Source organism: Nicotiana tabacum, chromosome 9 (assembly GCF_000715075.1).
Source record: "Nicotiana tabacum cultivar K326 chromosome 9, ASM71507v2, whole genome shotgun sequence".
Lineage (NCBI taxonomy): Eukaryota > Viridiplantae > Streptophyta > Magnoliopsida > Solanales > Solanaceae > Nicotiana > Nicotiana tabacum.
The window spans coordinates 111,033,045-111,050,859 of record NC_134088.1 but is presented as its reverse complement, the minus strand read 5'-3'; the positions used below and the strand labels follow the sequence as shown (position 1 = coordinate 111,050,859).

Sequence of the window (17,815 nt, the reverse complement as noted above, 5' to 3'; positions counted from 1 at the left end):
ATATTTTTTAGTCAGCTGGAGTTAAAGTATGAGTATTATGGTTTCCAAAGAAATGGTAGAAGTCGACCAATGAAGTCCTCATAGTTTGTTCTTTGGGTAGGACGAAGCATAAGGTTAGAGCTTCACCCAAAGAAGTACTATGCTTTTGAAATAAAAGGTAGAAGTCTGTTATTTTCAACTACTTGCTCCAGAAAAGTATCTCTGCGCGAAATCCTAATGCTTTACTCTTTGGGTAGCATGAAGCCAAGTAAAAATTATTTCCTGGTTCCCAATCGGCATCAGCATGGGTGGTCCTAAGATCTCCCACTTGTTGCCTCACTCTGTTAGCGAGGGCAAACAAAAAGAACTGCCATGCTATTTTAAGTGCACCCATGGGTGGTCCTAAGATCTCCCACTTGTTGCCTCACTCTGTTTGCTAGGGCAAACAAAAAGAACTGCCATGCTATTTTAAGTGCACCGGGGATTTCAACAATGCCTCGGGTCAAAAGGTCAACTTCCTTAAGTCTAAGGTCATTTTCTCGCCAACTGTAAAGTGCAACTCTATCATGGGTATCAAGACTGGCTTAGCCTTTGACAAATACCTAGATTTTTCCATTTTCCACAAAAGGCAAAACAAAGTTTCTCAACATGGCTGGTCGTACTACTCTAGCTAAAGCTAGTCTAAGTAGCATCCCCAGCCATGTAATGTGATACATTAAGCTGCCCTCTAAAATAACCAACTATATTGATAAGGTTCAAAGGGATTTTATTTGGGGCACTACTGATGAAAAAAGGAAACTTCACATGGTAAAATAGGACACATGACCTATACAAAAGAACATTTGGGGGGGGGGGGGGAGGGGGGGGGGAGAGGGTGGGTTTTCTGAGCCAATATGAAGAATAAATACAGTCATACTAGCCTAGTATGGAGAATGTACAACAACACCAACTCTATCTGGGCTAGAGTTCTCATGGAAAAACATTGTAGTGGGACTGAAAACAGGGGAAAGCCCAAGACAAAGGAGACACGATCAACTTTCTAGAATGCAGCTGGTTACCCAACTTGCAACCTCTTAACTCTATCCTAAGTGAGCCTTGGCAACAGACTGACTTGAATAGGAAAGTCAATATTATACACTGTAATGGGATCTGGGACCTCAACTCAATCAGCTACCTATCCCCCATGATATCATCACCATTATCTAAAGCACTTTCATCTCTCTTATTGCAAGGGCCAATGATAAACTAATTTGGAATCTCACAATCACCGGGATATTCTCCTCTAGGTCAGCCTATAATTTCATTGCCTCTAACTTGACCATCAATCCTGGTCAAGAGGACCTTTATGGTTGTATATGGAAATTGAAGGTTCCAAATAAGATCAAGTTCTTCACATGGTTGATGCATCAGAATAGACTTCCCCCTGAAAGTTACCTACATCACATTGGCTTGAATATTAACCCAAATTGCTCATATTGTAGAGTATAGGTGGAAGACATCAGCCACATTTTCTTTGAGTGTCTTAATTCCAAGGTATTCTGGCTCAACCTGGTAATGACTAGCACTAACAGTCAAGCCATTCCACCTGCTGCCTTCACTATGCAAAACTGGGAGGATGCTTAGCACATGCTCCAACATGAACCTTTTAATGCTTGTATTGATTGGAAGATGCTACTCCCCTTCTGTTTTTGAAGCATCTGAAAAACTAGAAACACCAACGTGTTTGAGAGGAGAAAGACCCACATCTCTATCCACCAAATAATTTCTATGGGATTTGAGTACTGTCATGTAGCTGTCAGTCAAAAACTAACTCCTGAAAAAGTAATCCTCCACCTCAAGTGGCAACCACCGGAGGCTGGGACTTTCAAACTTAACATTGATGGGGTTGCTTGTGCTTCAATTGGGCAAGGGGGAATAAGTGGCGTATTTAGGAACAATAGATGAGACTGGGTTATGGTTTACATGAAAGGGATGCCCTACACAAATAGCATTAAAGCTGAGCTTCAAGCTCTATGGCAGGGCCGAAGAATTGCTATTGATCAAATGCTTACTCCACTAGTGATAGATACAGACTACGCAAAGGTAATAAACATGATAAGAAATGGTAACTTGACTCACATCCTCATAATCTATGATTGCAGGTCAATGATGGAGCAGCTGGGGAATCCAGCCATAGGACATAGCTACAGGAAACAGAACCAAGTAGTGGATCTCCTCGCAAAGGAAGGAGCTAAAAAGGGAAGCTTTGAAAGAATACACTTTTGGCAGTTCCTCCGGTGTTTGCTAACGAAGCAGCGTGAGCAGACATCTTAGGAACTATTTTCAAAAGAAAAATCAATGTTTGTAATATTGATACACTGTCTGTTAATGTTATATACGGGTAAAACCGAGCCCACTGAACACCTCAATTTCCCGGTAAGCCAAACAGAGTAGGAACGTGACCTTAATGAATTGGAGTCAGAGCGAGGAGCCCTCGTATCGAGTCTCAGGCAAAACATCTGCCCTCGGGGGTATCGGGTCCATGTCCTCCGGGGCCAGTTTGAGGATTAAGACTTTAGAGGGCATTATCAACAACTACACACGACTAACAAAGGGCCGTGAAGTTCGTGCTCAACCGGATATCACAGCGTGAATCTCGGCCCGTATCGGCAGAAAATCAGTGATTAGAGAAACAAAAGATTTTTACCTTTCTTAGAATTATACTTAGGGTAAAACTCCTCTAGTATATATGAGGGGAGAGATTATTATTCAGGGGACACAATGTAACACACATATTATGGCAATTTATTTCTATTCTCTTTGTTGTTCAAAGTTCTTATTCTTGTTCCTAAGTTCTTCATAATCATAATCTTGGAATCGAGGGCATGTTCTTCATCGAGCCATCAACCGAGCTCAAAATCACTCTTATCATTGGTTTGGTCATCTGTTACGTTTTTCATTTGCTTAATCTAACATCATTAATAGTGGTAATTTGATACAAATTTTTATAACGCACTCTATTTTATACTTGTTCTTTGAGATTTTAATTTCAGGTCAAATTAAAAATGTTGAACTCTCAATCTGCTCATTTGAACGTTGATGCTGAGTCTAGCAACCATGGCGAGAACAACAATGTAGTGCCCAACAACGAGATGCCCCATATTGACCCCAACGGAGTTCCAGACACGGACCCGATTGATGCTACTCATATGTAGCTATCGACGTACACTTGCCTACCGACCTCGAAAATAGTGTTCATGGGGGAGCCCGATCGATAGCCCAGAGTACACACGGTGACGAAGGTGATGTGATCAATTTACGGGTGATCTTCGAAATGTTACAGGCTCAACAAGCAGCGATAGCCCAGTTGTAGAACCAAAGCCGCCCCCAGCAGAGTTGAGCCCGAACCATCTCGGGAAAACACTTGTAGAAATGAACCGCCACAGAAAGGCCAGGTGAAGTTGAACCCAGGACCAACCCCGAGATAATAAAGATGCTTGATGAACTGACAAAACGGGTGGATTCAGGAGAAAAGAAAATCGAAGCCAACGACAAAAAAATAGATACCTATAACTCCAGGGTTAATCAAATCCCATGAGCAACCTCAATATTGAAAGACTTGGATTCCAAGAAGTTTGTCCAAAAACCTTTTCCTCCGAGCGCAGCTCCGAAATCGATCCCAAAGAAGTTCCGTATGCCCGAAATTCTAAAGTATAACGGGACCACGGATCCGAATGAACACGTGACCTCCTACACGTGTGCCATCAAGGGAAATGACTTGGAAGATGACGAAATCGAGTCTATTTTACTGAAAAAGTTTGGGGAAACCCTGTCTAAAGGAACAATGATATGGTATCACAACCTGCCCCCTAATTGATTCGTTTGCTATGCTTGTGGATGCCTTCGTAAAAGCTCATGCTGGGGCAATAAAAGTTGAGACCAGAAAATCAGACCTCTTTAAAGTCAAGCAAAGAGATAACGAAATGCTCAGGGAGTTCGTGTCGAGGTTCCAAATGGAAAGATGGATCTGCCCCCTATTGCGGACGATTGGGTTGTTCAAGCATTCACTCAAGGACTCAATCCCCAAAGCTCTTTGGCTTCACAACAGCTGAAACAAAATTTGATAGAGTACTCGGCGGTAACTTGGGTTGACATCCATAATAGGTACCAATTGAAAATCAGAGTGGAGGATGATTAGCTCGGGGCCCCCTCTGGGTCCGTATATTCCATCAGAACTAATGACATGTCTAAAAGAGCCATCGATCATGAACCAAGACCGAGCAAAGATCGATACCAACCGTATAGTAGAGATCGAAGGGGCAATGGATCCGGACGTAACCTAGCGAGGAATGAAAAAAGAAGCGATCGAGGTTATAATAACAGTGACTCATGAGCAAAAACGACTTTGACAGGCCAATCGGGGCCAGGGAGGCACCGAGGTTATCAGAGTACAATTTTAGCGTCGATGATGCCGCCATCGTATCAGCCATCGGACACATCAAAGATACCAAATGGCCTTGGCCATTGCAGTCCGATCCTGCCCAAAGAGATCCTAACCTGATGTGTAAGTATCATTGCACCCATAGCCACAAAACCGAAGACTGTCGACAGCTAAGAGAAGAAGTGGCCCTTTATTGAATTGTGATTCAGAACACTTCTTTTTAAGTTGGATTTCATCATGGGAGACCAAACTTCCAACAATTCCTATAATTTGCATATTTTTATTAGTTTTGGGAACATAAATCAATACTATCGGACTAAAACAAAAGCAAAAAGGTGCTAATAAGTAGTCAAAATCTACACTTATCAACTCCCCCAAACTTAAGTCTTTGTTTGTCCTCAAGCAAATAAATTAGTTTCAACCTTCTAGAGTTAAAGGTCATTTCAGCGAGTCAAAGGTGAGCCATTCACACATAAGTTGGGACCGATAATTACCCACAATACTCATGCATTATCAACAAGATGACAAGTCAAATATTCATGCACATATAGTTCTAATGTGACATTTGAGCTTCAAGAATTGACTTTACTCATCAAGGACTCTTGTTCTATCATGTAGGTTATAGTGTAATCCAAACTCTTTCTCCTCTACTTTCCATTTGCCAAGTTCACTTAAGAAATTAGCACTCAATCTTAAGATTTATAAAAAGGTTCACTCGTCTCTCACAAGAAAATGTCACAAGTACGGCTTCAAGTACGATAGGCTTGCCCTTCATGTAGATCACCACTAATGTAAGTTCACTGGTTTTGAAATCAAGTAGGACTTCTTTCGGGTTGTAATGAAGGCTTTTGGATTAGGGTAGGATATCATATGGGTAAGTGGTTACACCTTTCCTTAAGCACTCCACACTTTCATTTCTCGGCTCACAATTGCCAATTCTTAAAGGCATTTTCTTTTCATTGGGGATTAGAGAGACTTAACATCACTCTTTCTTGTTCATTTCATTCTTTTTCTCCCCTTTTTTGCTTGCCCATGCTAGGGGTCATTACCTCTTTTTGAGCCCATCAACCCTTCCACTTATTCACATTTTGCATTTTCCTTTTTGTTCTTTTCTTTTCTTGCCTTCTCTTTTCATAGAGATCCTTTCTTTTCTCTTTTTGTGTCTTGATACCTTTTTCAAATTTCTCATCTCTCCCCCAAACTTATATTTTAAGCCACTTGTTTCACAAGAATGTTAAGGAAAGTTCGGGGGCCAAGAGAGGGTCACAACAAAACATGTAAAGGCTTACAACATAGTTATCAAATGAGAAAGGCTAGAAGCTCAAAGGGTTTGACTAGGGATAATGACATTGGTTGGAAATAAAAGGCTCAAACGAGCCAAGGAAAGCCTACAATCACTTCTCAAACCAAGCAAAACTTAGGATTTCGCCTTGAAACACATTCGGGGTAAGTTCTAGACCCTTCGCACGGATACTTGGACTAGCAACAATTCATCTCACCCCTCACGCAACTAGATTGTAAAAGAGGATAGAGTCGGGGGCCTACAACAACCACATTCAAGTTTAAAGATCACTATGGTCCAATTAAACCACGCGATGATTTCCAAAGTCAACTCAAGAGTCACAAAGTCACTAACTAGAGCTATTTCTTTCAAAAATCTTGTCTCTAACCATAAGCACGTAGTTAAGTGTATTGGTACCAATTGAAACATGGTTGACTCTTCGCGCATGACTTAATTAGGTATTTTTATTCATTACTACTACTACTGCTACTACTACTACTACTACCTAATTATAAAGACAGACTCATTCCCTTAAGAAGGTTGTCACGCCATCCATCGTTGGGACGAGTCACCCGGTTCACACAACTACTTTTGGAAAGAACCATGACGTTAAGAAAATCAAAGGCTTATTATCTACTAAAGCATAAAAAAAGCTACTTAACAAAACAAGAACTAATATGGAAAAGATAAAGAAGCTAATAAGCAAAAACAAAGATAAAGAAGCTAATGAGCAAAAACTACTAAAGATAGAATGAATATACATAATAAGAGAGAGAGAGAAGATAGATAAATACAAATAAGAAAAGAATGCATATCATCAAGTTATTGTAGACCAAATGTATTAAAGCATACCAATGTGTCAACCACCCCCCCCCCCCCCGAATAAAAGTAAGCATTGTCCCCAATGCTTAGCAAAATAAGAGTAAAAGAGGAGAGGGTAAAGAAAAATCCCTATATATCCTTGGATATCTCACTGTGCCCAGCAATGTCATCTCACTCAGGATCAACCAACTGAATCTCATCATCGTCAAATCTAGGTGTGGATGGGTTGGCAAACATCTCACGCAATGCCTCAGCAGTGTCGGCAGCAAGGTCTGGCTCGTCAGACTAGCCAGCTGGTGCTACCGGTATAGATGGTGCTGAAGGATCTGGGGCGGATTGGTGCGGGTCAAGCAGCATGACTAAGGGAAGGTCGCCAGCTGTAGCAAGTCTAGTCACCTCCCTTCGGAGCTTGTCTATTGATTTCTTTCTCGCTTGGGATTTCCTCATCTTTTTTACTTCCTTTCCCAGCTTCTCAATCACTGACCCGTGCTGTACCAAAGTGTCCACGATAGTCTTCTAGTTCTCCAGAATCTTCTTCAGTGTCTCCTCAATGTTAGAAGGATCCTGTGATGCCTGTGAAGTGGACTGCACTGCAACAGTACTGGATAAGTCAAACATCTTTGCAGTAGCTGTTTGTATCCAGTTGTTGAGACTCGCAATGTCTGGGAGACTCGCAATGCAAAATGTGGGGTAGTGGGCATGGGCACTGGCCTCAGAGCTGTAGTAGGACCTGTGAATGATGGCGGAGGCATAGCAGTGGCACTGGTGGAAGGCTCAGCAGAAGTGGATGGAAGATCAGCTGCCTCAGAAGCTACCACTGTCGGCTTATCAGACTGCATGTGGTGGTAGAAGGCTAAACTTTCTTCTTTGGGTTGCTCGCATCCATGAGAGAATGCTAATCGAAGGGCTTATTTGCCTTCACCTTAGTGTCAAAGTCCCTCAGCTCTACCTTTGCATCAATGAGATATTATGTAATAGTGTTGGGATAATGGTAGGCCAAGCTGTCCTGACGTGCAATCATTGAAATGTTGGCCGACATCACGACACCCACATTGATTGGGTAACCAGCCATGATGGAAGCCACAAGAACTGTCCGAGCAAGAGGAAGGTGAGTTTTGTTCTGGCATGGATCCAACCTGCTATAAATAAAGGTCTGCCACTCTTTTGCCTCAAAACTCAGAGTGTTCCGGTTGATGGGAACCCCAACGGCAATCCATGGTGGTGGTGGCCATGGTGGTGCCAGAATCTCAGCTAGCCAAGGACGGACTTCCTCCTTCAGTTCGCACTTCTCCAAATACTCCGTCGGCTCAACATCCTCAAAGCCCAAGTATGTGTTTAGTGTATGCTGATCAAACCTCACCTTGAGGTTGCGTACTTTGGTCACATTTGTCCCTTTATTTATATGAGCCACATTGGCATATAATTCATGAACGGGGTATTCTTTGGCATCCTCTACACTTTGGGTGAACCATATCCACCCCTTTCGTGCCCTGAACTGTCTCAATTTAGCTGGGTTATACTTCTCCAAATCTTTCAACATAAACTGTCACTCAAGAGTTAGCTACCTCACTAGCCACCACATACAGAAGCTAGTGAAGGCGGCCAGACTGACAAAGTGATCCTCCCAAACAACTTTCTTCTTTGATCTTTCAAGCCTTGAGGCTGTAGCATCGCCACCTATGCCATCATCGGGGATATCATATGTGACATGTGCCTCAAGGACTGGTGTAGCTGATAGCTCAGAAACCTAACTAGCACTCTCCGATCCGTCGGAAGTGCTCTGAGATGAAGACGTCTCATCCCTGAGCTGGTATCTCCCCTACAACCTTGACTTTGTGGCCGGATGCTCCTCTTGAACAGAGGCTGAGTTGCCCTCTGACACTTCCCTAAACGGGAAATATGAGCTAGCCTCGGAGAGGTCTGTACCTCTCCTTCTGCCGGCTGTTGCTTTCTTTCTTATCGTCTTTGGCTGGCCAAGGGGCAAGGCACTTTTGCCTCGACCGCGAGAAGATTCACCTCTCCCTTTTGATGTGTTGCCTCGTCCTCTTGATCGAACCATTGTCTGTATCGAATAGAGGAAATTCTTAGTTGCAATTTGATGTTCAAACACATACGGGAGATATGTAAGTAAAGGAGAAACCATAGGACACAGTGGGTGTTGTACAGTTTAGTCATGCCTATAGGGAAAGGGATCTGCGATCCACATAATTTAACCTGCGGTCGCAGATGGGGACTTGTGGTCCGCAAATATCTGGTGTGCGGCCGCAGAATGGAAGTACGGTCCGCACATTTTGACTTGCGGCGACACTTCTGAGTCCTAAAAATGGTGACTCTCTAATGACAGAGAATGGGTTGATCTGCGACTGCAAAGGGAATTTTGCGGCCCGCACATTTTAACTTGCGGCCACAGATTCCTTCTTCATTGAGTTGCCCAAATTCAACATCTGTGGACCGCACAAATTCAAGTGCGGCCGCAGATTTCAAAAGTTACGTACATACCAAATTTTTCTACTTAGGTTTTTCAATTTCTCGCATAATTAGACATGGCAACATTGTAAAAATATGAAATTGTACTAACCCAACCCCATTAGAGCATGTATCAAGTTTACCCAGTTCAGATCTACCCCACATGGACACACAATTAAACTCTAATAACAAATGGCCTAAGAACTAAAAGTCTAAAAATTATACTAACACAAAATATTTAACATGAAATTGAAGCATACCAGACAGAATGAGTGTAATGATTGAATGATCAAGGTGGTGGTGTGTGAGGACAGTCAGAAATCTTCAAGAAAATTCAACAGGGTGCATTGTTTTGTTCAGAGAGGGAACAGTGTAAAATGAGCCCTACTATTCTATTTATACCATTCAAAAAGACAAGGGGTTAGAGACAAGTGCGGCCGCATATTTTCATGTGCGGTCCGCACTTTTTAACCTGGAGATCACTTTTGGGAAACCAATCTGCGGTCCGCACGTTTTTGGGTGCGAACGCATATTTCTCGTGCGATCGGATCGACCTCCGCACTCACAAGCTTAAACTTCAAAGATTTGGTGTTTTTGACACTTCAATTCTACGGTCCGCAAGATAAATGTACGACCGCAATGCTCATCTGCTATGCCACCTAAAAATGTGCGGTCCGCACTCTTTTGAACATTTAGCCACATTTTCATACACAACTCCTGTAAGTCACACTCAACACTGTAGCACAATTCAAATCAAGTTAGAATAAAAATAGCACCTAACCACAAAAGAAAAAGGAAAGAAACATGGGTTGCTTCCCACGAAGCGCCTGATTTAACGTCGCGACATGACGCAAAATACCCTCAAGTGATATGAATGAGTGCCACCACGTGGCCATCTCTAACCTTTCCCAAGTAGTGCTTTACCTGGTGACCATTGACTCGGAATACTTCATTGTTTTTGTTTTTCAAGTCTAATGCACCAAAATTTGTCACACCCACAATTTCAAAAGGACCACTCCATTTGGATTTTAGCTTCCTGGGAAACATCCGCAACCTTGAGTTAAACAACAATAGAAGATCGCCCACCTTGAACTCTTTGTTCCAAATGTATTTGTCATGAAGATATTTCATCTTTTCTTTGTACAAGGACGAACTCGCATAAGCATGGTACCAGAACTCATCCAATTCGTTCTAATGTGCAACCCTCTAGTTAGCAGCTACATCCCAATCAAGATTCAACTTCTTTAGAGCCCACATTGCCTTGAGCTCTAGTTCTACCGGAAGATGACAAGCTTTCCCAAACATCAACCGGTATGGCGACATTCCGATAAGTGTTTTGTAAGTCATCTGATAGGCCCATAATGCATCATCAAGTTTCTTGGACCAATTCGTTTGATTAACATTCATCATTTTGGACAAGATACTCTTTATCTCCCGGTAGGAGACTTTCACTTGCCCACTAGCTTGTGTGTGATAGGGAGTCGTGACCTTGTGAGTAATACCATACTTGCTAAGTAAAGTGTCAAAAGCCTTGTTGCAAAAATATGACCCCCCATCGGTTATGATAGCCCGCGAAGTACCAAACCTTTTGAAGATATTCTTCTTTAAGAAAGCCACCACATTTCTCGCCTCATTATTGGGTAAAGAAACAACCTCAACCCATTTGGACACATAATCCACTGCGACCAAGATGTAGGTGTTTCCACAAGAACTCACAATAGGGCCCATGAAGTCAATACCCCACACATCGAAAATATCAATCTCCAAAATGGTTGTGAGAGGCATTTCATTTTTCTTTGAGATTCCACCGACCCGTTGACATTCATCACATCTTCCCCCTAACTCACTAGCATCTTTTTAAAGAGTAGGCCAATATAAACCGCAACTAAGCACTTTGACCGCCATTCTTGCTCCACCATAATGACCACCATATGGCAAAGAATGACAAGAACCAAGAATTTCACCTTGCTCTTCTTCCGGTACAAATCTTCTAATTACCCCATCTGTACGAATCCGGAAAAGGTATGGTTCATCCAAATAATAATCTTGATAATCCCGTTTGAGCTTCTTCCATTGGCTTGAAGAGAACTCATCCGGAATGATTCCACACACAAGAAAATTTGCTAGATCCATGAACCACGACACCTCTTTCATTGAAATTGCCAAGAGTTGCTCATCGGGGAAGGACTCATTGGTTTCTAGGCCATCATGCGGCCTCCCCTCCTCATCCAAACGAGAAAAGTGGTCCACCACTTAGTTTTCACTACCTTTACTATCTTGGATGTCAATATCAAATTCTTGCAACAAGAGCACCCATCTCATCAACCGAGCTTTGGATTCTTTTTTGCTCATAAGATAACGAAGCACCACATGATCCGTGTGGACAATGACCTTTGCACCCATCAAGTACAAGCGGAACCTCTCAATTTCAAACACAATAGAAAGGAGCTCTTTCTCCGTAACAGTATAGTTGACTTGGGCACTATTCATGGTCTTACTAGCGTGGTAGACCGGATGAAAGATTTTGTTGATGCGTTGCCCCAAAACAGCCTCAACCACTACATCACTTGCATCACACATGATTTCAAAAGAGACGCTCCAAGAAACTTCGCACACCCTTCACTGAAATTGGAGGTGGAAGCTTAGAAATCACCTTAATCTTTGTCTTGTCAACTCCATTCCATTCTTTGAGATTTTATGGCCAAGGACAATACCTTCCCCGACCATGAAATGGCATTTCTCCCAATTAAGCACCAAGTTTGTTTCTTCACATCTAGCCAATACTTTGTCCAAATTTGCAAGACAATCATCAAAAGAATCTCCAACCACCGAGAAGTCATCCATTAAAACTTCAAGGTAGTCCTCCACCATGTCCGTGAAAATAGCCATCATACACCTTTGAAAAGTCGTCGAAGCATTACACAAACTAAATATTATCCGTTTGAAAGAAAAAGTATCATAGGGACATGTAAAGGTTATTTTCTCTTGATCTTCCGGAGCAATGAGAATTTGGTTGTAGCCCGAGTACCCATCAAGAAATCAATAGAAAGCACGACCGACCAATCTATCGAGCATTTGATCTAAGAAAGAAAGTAGAAAGTGATCCTTCATTGTGACTTTGTTGAGCTTGCGATAGTCCATACACACCCTCCAACCGGTCACCGTTTTTGTAGGAATCAACTCATTCTTGTCACTGGTGACCACCGTCATGCCCCCTTCTTTGGGAAACATTAAATCGAAGAAGTCCACGAACTATCAAAGATAGGGTAGACAACCCCTGCATCCAACCACTTGATAATCTTCTTCTTGACAACTTCTTGCATAGCCTCATTAAGTCTCCTTTGATGTCCAATAGATGGTTTGGCACCATCCTCCAACTTGATCTTTTGTATGCAACAATCGGGGCTTATCCCTCGAATATCCGCCAAGGTCCACCCAATAGCCTTCTTCCTCTTTTGTAGCCCCGCCAATGTGGAAACTACCTGCACGTTAGTCAAATAAGAGGAAAGAATAACCGATAAAGTAGAACAAGGACCAAGAAATTCATGCCGAAGTTGTGGAGGCAATGGATTCAACTTCAAGTTATGAGGCTCTTCAAAAGAAGGCTTTGTCGGAGGAGTTGTTCTATTTTCAAGATCCAAGGACAATTTCCGGGGTGCATAGTTGTACGACCCCATTCCTTGCAAAGAATTCACACATTTCATGAAGCCATCCATCTCGTCATCATCAAAGTTGAGCAAGACGACCTCCAACATATCACCAACATTGATTGTCGCACTTGTTTCATCAATAATAACATCGATTACCAAGTCCACAAAAGAACACACCTCATTGCTATTTGGTTGCCGCATGGACTTACACATATGAAATATCACTTTTTCATCACCCATCCGGAAAGTGAGTTCTCCGGCTTCAATATCACACAGATCCTTACTCGTAGCAAGGAAAGTTCTCCCAAGAATAATTGGTACTTCATAATCAACCTCGCAATCTAGAATGACAAAATCCGCCGAAAGAATGAATTTATCAACACCAACCAAAACATCTTCAATCACTCCCAAGGGCCTCTTCATGGTACGGTCGGCCATTTGCAATCTCATATAGGTGGGTTATGGTTTCCCAATTCCCAAAGTCTTAAAAACTGAATAGGGCATCAAATTAATACTTGCCCCAAGATCACAAAGAGCTTTAGCAAAATTGACACTTCCAATTGTACAAGGAATGGTGAAAGCACCGGGATCCTCCAACTTAGGAGCCATTGAATACACAATTTCACTCACTTGATGAGTGACCTTGATGGTCTCAAAGTTCATTGACTGCTTCTTTGTCACAAGATCCTTCATAAACTTTGCATAACCGGACATTTGTTCCAAAGTTTCAAGTAATGGCATATTGATTAAGAGACTCTTCATTGTTTGAATGAACTTCTTGAATTGATTCTCACCATTTTTCTTGGCAAGTCTTTGAGGGTATGGGGGTGGAGGCTTAGGCAATGGTGCCTTAGCCTTTTGCTCTACCGGCTCTGGTATGTCAATAATGTATTCCCTAGACGGGTTCACCTCCTCTTGAGTCTCTTCCACACTATTATCAATATCAATCCTAACTCATCATTAGGTTGTACCACATTGTTCGGGATCTCTTCTTCATGCATCACTTGATCATCATCAACAAGTTGCCTTCCACTTGAGGTGGGTGCATTCCCGCTTCTTTCACTTCTTGTGATAGCCGCCATGGCATGCCTCGTGTTGTTACCACCCTTTGGGTTTACCACCGTGTCACTTGGTAGTGCCCCCTTAGGACTAGAATTTAAGGCTTGAGAGATTTTCCCCATTTGAACTTCTAGGTTGCGGATTGATATGTTGTGTGAGGCAAGTTGGGCATCCGAATTAGCATTCTTTTCCATCATTTGCTTGAACATATTTTCAATAAGCCCCATCTCATTGTTTGAAGAACTCGAACCATGGGAAGGATAAGGAGGTGAGTTGCTTGGTTGTTGGTACATTGGGGGACTTTGAAAAACCGACCCCCGATTGCCTTGATTCTTGTTCCATCCACCTTGATTGTTACCTCCCCAATTTCCTTGGTCGTTTCCATTCCAATTTTCTTGGTTGTTTCCATTCCAATTTCCTTGATTGTTGTTGTTATGCCAATTCCCTTGATTGTTGCCTCCACTCCAATTTCCTTGATTGTTAGAATTCTAATTGCCTTGATTATTTTGAGGTCGCCATTATTGTTGGATTGAGTCTTGAAAGTTGTTTCTTTGCCCTTGAAAATTATTCACATATTGCACCTCCTCTTCTTGTTCATTATAGGAATCATCTTGCTCAAAACTACCATATTCTTGTGCATAGTTCTCCACTCGATTTTGCACTTATGGACCCTTAGTCCTCCTTTTGTTCATCATCATATTTACTCCTTCCATAGCATTGACTTGCTTAGGATTTTGTACTTGATTTAGTTGGGCCTTCACTAGTTGAGTCATGGTAGTTGTCAATTCGGCAATGGTTTGCCTATTGTCTTGCAATTCTTTGTGAAGGTGGATCATATTCGGGTCACATTGTGGAACATTGGCCCGGGATTGCCAAGTTGATGACGTTTCCGCCATCTCATCCAAAATCTCACACGCCTCCGCATAAGGCGTAGTCATAAAGTTCCCACCGGCTAGTTGATTCACTACACATTGGTTGGTTGTGTTAATCACACGATAGCAGATTTGTTGAATCATGTTTTCCATCATATAATTGTTGGGACATTCCTTGACTATAGTTCTATAGCATTCCCATATCTCGTGTAGTGGTTCATTCGGCCCTTGCCTGAATGCTAAGATCTCATCTTGAAGTGTAGCCATGTGTCCGGGAGAGAAGAACTTAGCAATGAACTTTTCCGCCAACTCATCCCAAGTGTGAATTCAATGGTTCGGCAATCATTCTAACCAATCTAAAGCTTTCCCCCATAGAGAGAAGGGAAAAAGTCTTAGCCTCAATGCATCTTCGGAGACATTTGTTTGCTTGCTCTCCCAACAAGTGTCCACAAATCCCTTGAAATGTTTATAAGCATTTTATGTTGGAGCACCGGTGAAAAATCCCCATTGCTTAAGAAAAGTGAGCACTACATTGGTGATTTGGAAGTTGCCCGTCCTAATACGGGGAGGGACTATTGCACTAGCATATCTTTCGTTGGGCAATATCCGGTGTGGAGCCGCTCGTGGTGGAGGTGGGGGTGGAACGGACACATTGTCATGAGGTACCCGACCTCTCCGATTGGCTTGTGGCTCATGAGGTACCTCCTCTACTTGCTCATCCTCCGCATCCCAATCCCCTAAAGGCAAATTTCCGAGCTCATTGTTCGCCATGGTTATACCTAAGATTTCTCACACAAGTTAGTAACATGGAAGAAAAAGAAGATATTTCAAAAACAAACCCAAATATATAGCTAACACTGTTTTAAATCCCCGGCAACGACACCAAACATTGATCTACGTCCAATCCGCACTCAATATTGAGTGAAAACGATCGTTGGAAGAATAGTACCCAACAAGAGTCGTGGTCGATTTCCACAGGGAGTTACAATGGATGATAGGAGTATACACTTGATGAGAGTGAATGGATTAACTAAATTTGCACTTCCACAAAAGGTTTTGATTTCTAATTCTACTTTTATTCTAACAATTGTAAGCTAAGATAAGAATCTAGAAGCGAATGATTGTTTTAGGTGTTTTTTCTAATAGTTACAATTTAGAAGCGAATCATTGTTCGCCATGATTCTTAGATTTTATCATAGGAGACCAAACTTCCAACAATTCCTACAATTTACATATTTTCATTAGTTGTGGGAACATAAATCAATACTATCGGACTAAAATAAAAGCAAAAAGGTGTTAATAAGTAGTCAAAATCCCCACTTATCATAAACACTTAAGTACCCCTCCACGTGGGCAGTAACGACGTCCTCAGGTCCGGGGAATACTACGTTCTTGCCTTCCCAATTGCAGTCCTTACGAACTATGGGAAGAACGTCTTCGGTCACAGAACATATATATCTCGAGACTCCTTTGCCCAGGTCCTGTTTGCGCGAAGGCTTCTCGACTTTAAAGTCATCTGCAATCGAGCAGCCCTCGGGATGAACGCTGACAAGAGAGGCTAGGCGGCCGGTTCGTTAGCAGCCACAACGGGGGAAGCCGTTTTGAGGGCAACCACCTCAGGGTTAGCCGCTTCAGTACCAGCGGCCGGTTGAAAAGATGAAGAGGCAACATGTTGAGGAACGATTTTCGATATTTTTTCCATTTTCATCTAGGGGAGTGTTTGAAAATTTGAGAAATGAACACGAAGTTTTGGAAAAATGGGTTTTGAAGATGAAGAACAAAGTATGAAGATTTGAAGGAAATCTGGGCAGAAATCTGGAGATTGCTATGGAAATTGAAGAACATGGATGGGGATATGAAGGTTTGAAGAAGGTTTGATGATGGATGGAAAGCTCGAAGGTAGTGATTTGTTCGAAAAGTAGAAAAAGGCCAAAAGGAGGAAGCTTTCATAGGAAAACAGCTGATGCTTCGCATTCGAATGCAACCTGTCGGTGAGTGACACATGTTTGAAGTCAGAATGATGCGACTGATGGGACATTTTGGCTCCCACGTCGTAACGTACGAACGAAGGAATCGGAGTTATCTGTCGTTTCCCATCGTTTCGACAAACCTACTCTCTGAGGAACCGGGCCCACTAAACATCTCGATTTCCTGGTAAGCCAAATGGAGCAGGAACGTGACCGTAATGAATCATAGTTAGAGCGAGGAGCCCTCGTATCGGGTCTCGGGCAAAACATCTGCCCTCGGGGGTATCAGGGCCATGTCCTCCGGGTCCGGTTCAAGGATTAAGACTTCGGAGGGTATTATCAAACATCTACACACGACTAACAGAGGGCCGTGATGTCCGTGCCCAATCAAATATCACGGCGTGAATCTCGTCCTGTATCGGTAGAAAATCAGTGATTAGAGAAACAAAATATTTTTACCTTTCTTAGAATTGTACTTAGGGTAAAGCTCCCCTACTATATAAAGGGGGAAGCTTATTATTCATGGGACACATTGTATCACGCATATCAAAGCAATTTATTTCAATTCTCTTTGTTGTTCAAAGTTCTTATTTTTATTCTTAAAGTTCTTCATAAGCATAAGCTAGGAATCGAGGGCAGTGTAACGACCCGATCGCTCATTTTGAGCTCTAGCGTGTCATTCAGCGGTTTGAGACCCTGAGCAGTTTCACTTCAGGTATTATGATTTGTGTGTGTGGTCGAAATTTAATTTTGGGAAGTTCGGAGTTGATTTAGAAAGAAAAAATTTAATTTCGGAAGCTTTAAGTTGGGGGAATTGACTAAAGGGTGGTTTTTGAGTAAATAACCTCAGAATCAGGATTTAAAGGTTCTAATTGATTCGTATGATGATTTTGGAATTGGACGTATGTCCGAATCGGGTTTTGGATGACCTGGGAACGTTTTGGCGCCTATTATGAAAGTTGGCATTTTGGAAGGATTTCATAAATTTGAGTTGAAGTACATTTCAATGATATCGACATCCGTTTGGGATTCTGAGTCTGGGAATAGCTCCATATGATGATTCCAGTCGTAGGAGCGCGTCCGGATGTGGATTTGGAGGTCCGTAGGCCATTTTGGGGTTCATTTGAGCGAAAGTTGGAAATTTGGATAATTTTGAGAAGTTTGACCGGGAGTGAACTTTTTGATATCTGGGTCGGATTTCGATTTTCGGAAGTTGGAGTAGCTCCGTACTGTCAATTATGACTTGTGTGCAAAATTTGAGGTCAATCAGACGTGATTTGTTAGGTTTCGGCATCGAT

At 42.3% G+C, this 17,815-nt stretch overlaps 1 protein-coding gene across 5 annotated transcripts in view; it reads left to right on the top strand.

Moving 5' to 3' along the window:
• The window catches only part of LOC107783287 (OVARIAN TUMOR DOMAIN-containing deubiquitinating enzyme 12), a 31,305-nt gene that overhangs the window by 11,257 nt on the left and 2,233 nt on the right, over positions 1-17,815 (top strand). Inside the window, exon 11 of one of the 5 annotated variants that reach the window (XR_012695022.1) lies at positions 2,121-2,756. The exons of 3 other annotated variants lie outside the window; for them this stretch is intronic. Coding sequence is in view for 1 of the 2 variants with exons in the window: in XM_075222047.1 (XP_075078148.1) it covers positions 2,121-2,128 (8 nt within the window). In the remaining variant the exon portion in view is untranslated. Of the gene's footprint in view, positions 1-2,120; positions 2,757-17,815 lie in introns of those variants that run through there. One more of the 5 variants, XM_075222047.1, reaches the window with a different exon arrangement.